Source organism: Penaeus japonicus, unplaced genomic scaffold, assembly GCF_977035675.1.
Source record: "Penaeus japonicus unplaced genomic scaffold, GWHDUDI00000001_assembly GWHDUDI00000033, whole genome shotgun sequence".
NCBI lineage: Eukaryota > Metazoa > Arthropoda > Malacostraca > Decapoda > Penaeidae > Penaeus > Penaeus japonicus.
In genome coordinates this window covers 24293646-24296922 of record NW_028234435.1, presented here as the reverse complement: position 1 = coordinate 24296922, position 3277 = coordinate 24293646, and the positions used below count along the sequence as shown (strand labels likewise).

Here is a 3277-nt window from a genome sequence, read left to right as displayed (position 1 = left end):
CTGCAGCGTCATTGGTTAACCTATTGTTTAAATTAAAGTTGTTTATATTGTTTTCCTGGATATTTCTATTCAAGATAGATCTGATGATATCCCAAGTTTTTTTGTTTTTTTTTAGAGTTGCTCGAGTACTGGTTAAGTTTTTGTTTATAATAGACGGATTTTGCCACCTTGATGGCATGAGAGACTTGGTTGCGGATATTCCTGAATGCATCTCCATAAGTGAAAGGATATTTAGAAAATTTTCTCTGCAGTTAGTGTTTTCTTTAATTAAAACTTTGATGTCAGGAGTGATATAGGGCTTATTAATGGATTTGGTCTTAACCATTTTAGTTTTCATGGGTAAAAATTTGTTAAAAGATGCTATGAATATTGTGATGAAATTTTCATACTTCACATTAGCATTATTCCCGACATGAACAAGATCCTAGTTGATTGAGCTTAAGTGATTTAAAAATAATTCTATATTCATATCAGAGTAATCATGATATTGAATTTCAACCTTTATACTTGTTGATTTACACAGGGGAATGATCTGATATGTATGAATATATAATGGAGGACTCAATTAAATTTGATGTCATTTGTCCAAATGTGATCTATCAATGTAGCTGATGCACGATGCACTCGGGTCGGCTTTGTTATTCAATTGTAAAACATGTTTTCATGAAATAGATTCTCAAGTTTTCTTACATTAGGGTTTTGTCTAGTTAAAAGATTTATATTAAAATCACCGGTAATATAACACCTTTTGTTTTCTCTGCTAATAATTCCTAATATATTATATAATTTCTCTATAAATGTGGTAAATGAGGTCTTTGGTCGGAAATATATTATACCAATAATCACTTTGTTTGTATTTTGATGAATTTCAACAAACAGCGATTCTATCATTGGTTCTTTTAATGTTAATCATCTCTTGCAAAGGAGTGACATGAGTTTTTGGCAAATATGGCAGTGCCTCCACTTATGCGTGTTACATTATTGGTATACTTAGTGTAATTTGGGATATTATAAAGATGTTGGATATCATCAGTTAGTTTCGTTTCGCATAAGCAGATAGCGTCTAAATTAAATTTTAATGGTGCAATGCTTTCCGTCAGAAATACATAAAAATGTTCTAGTAGAATATGGATATAGGCTAGAACTGAATACAAAGGCTGTTGGTTTGACTCGTGATTGAGAGATTCAGGAAAAACATATTTACAATTCTGAAAGTTAAGTACACTTAGAAAATCATTATGAGATACTGAGTCATCATGACTGCCTTTGTTTACATTATAGTTTTCAAAGTTCATGTTATCAAGTACATTGAAAGGAATGGTAGAGTTAAGAGAGGTTGTATTGAAGATGGCATTATATAACTCATCGTCATTTACATTAGAAAATGGAAAAACATTGTGGTAGAACATAATTCAGACGATCTTTATCTATTGTAAGAAAACAAATAATTCATGAGAACTTCAACATGCCTGGTAATAGGAGGGAGACTTCCTTGGGCGCGTTCCTTGTACGTCGGGGTTTGAAGGGCAGGCTGATGAATGTCCGTCAGCAGAACTCTTAGTGTCAGGAGATACTTGCGAGATCAAGGGGCCTGGCGCTGCGAGTATGTTCTGGGGGTTGGGGACATCACTGGAAGTTCGCCGAAAGAATTTACTTCGGGATATCATCTCGGTGGTGGAGTAGTAGGTTCGTCCCGAGGTGAAGTGGTGGTGGCTCTCTGGGTGGGTTGACCATTTTGCGGATGTCGCTTCAGTGGTCGTTCAGGAAGGGTCGGTTCTTTCACTACCAGAGTCCTGTAGTTGAATAATGCACGTTTTCCTTGCTTACGTGCTTCCTTTAAGGCGTCTAGTTGCTGGCGTCTTATTCCCATCGTTCCTGGGCACAAGTCCTCGTTTACGTAGATATTGGTGCCGGTTAAGTTACGCCGTTGCTGGAATACAGCTTCACGATCTTGGTATCGCGAGAACTTGACTACAATATCTCGTGGTTTGTGGTAATTCTGTTTGCCAACTCGGTGCGCTCGTTCGAGGTCGGGCGAGATGTTGAAGCGATCTCGTAGGAGCTGTGTCACCTTCCTTTTGGATTGTTCCCAAGTCTCATTTGGTGTTTCCGAAATGCCAGTGATTCGCAAGTTGTTACGTCGGCTCTGGTCCTCGATGTAGTCTGCACGGTCGGTCATCTTAGAGTTTTCTTGTTTAAGTAGATTTAAACTTCTTGACATAGAAGATAAATCTGATTGCAGTGACGCATTTTTATTTGAGACATCAGAAAATCTTTGCTTCATGTCAGTGAGTTCATTTTGAGTAAACTCAAGGCTGGTAATGATGTCGGCCATTTTGTTGTTAATTTCTTTTAATTCTCTCTCATGTGCACTCCTCATATTGCTTAAGGCGCCATTAAAGAATTTCTAAATAGGATTCTAAAAATGAAAATACATATGAAATCAACAGTAAATAGTAAATAAGCATTGGAAAAAAAAAAATATATATATACACATAAATACATACATAGGGAGACAGAAGGGCAGAAGGAGGAGGGAGACAGAGAGGCAGAGGGAGGAGGGAGAGAAAGAGGCACAGAGGCAGAAGGAGGAGGGAGACAGAGAGGCAGAGGAAGGCGGGAGACAGAGAGGTGGAGGGAGGAGTGAAACAGAGAGGCAGAAGGAGGAGAGAGGCAGAGAGGCAGAGGGAGGAGGTAGGCAGAGAGGCAGAGGGAGGAGGGAAACAGAGAGGCAGAAGGAGGAGACAGAAAAGCAAAGGGAATAGGGAGAAAGAGAGGTAGAAAGAGGAGGGAGACAGAGAAGCAGAGGGAGGAGGGAGACAGAGAGGCAGAGGGAGGAGGGGAAACAAAGAGGCAGAAGGAGGAGACAGAAAAGCAAAGGGAAGAGGGAGACATAGAGGCAGAAGGAGGAGGGAGAAAGAGAGGCAGAGGGAGGAGGGAGACAGAAAAGCAAAAGGAGGAAGGAGACAGAGAGGCAAAGGGAGGAGAAAAGCAGAGGAAGAAGGGAGACTGAAAGGCAAAGGGAGGAAGGAGACAGAGAGGCAGAGGGTGGAGTGAGACAGAGAGGCAGAGGTAGGAGGGAGACAGAGAGGCAGAGGGAGGAGGGAGACAGAGAGATAGAGGGAGAAGGGAGACAGAGAGGTATAGGGAGGAGGGAGACAGAGACAGAGGAAGGAGGGAGACAGAGAGGCATAGGGAGATGGGAGTGGGAAAGGCAGAGGGAGGAGGGATACAGAGAGGCTTGGGGAGGAGGGAGACAGAGTGGCAGAGGAAGGAG

The 3277-nt window shown here is 41.2% G+C and overlaps 1 protein-coding gene across 1 annotated transcript; it reads right to left on the bottom strand.

Annotated features, from left to right (window-relative positions):
- Positions 1 to 1663: 1663 nt before the first annotated feature.
- On the bottom strand, positions 1664 to 2380 carry LOC147467844 (uncharacterized). The gene has a single exon (XM_086556684.1). It carries the CDS (start codon positions 2378 to 2380, stop codon positions 1664 to 1666), a length of 717 nt encoding a protein of 238 aa, XP_086412810.1.
- Positions 2381 to 3277: the final 897 nt, after the last annotated feature.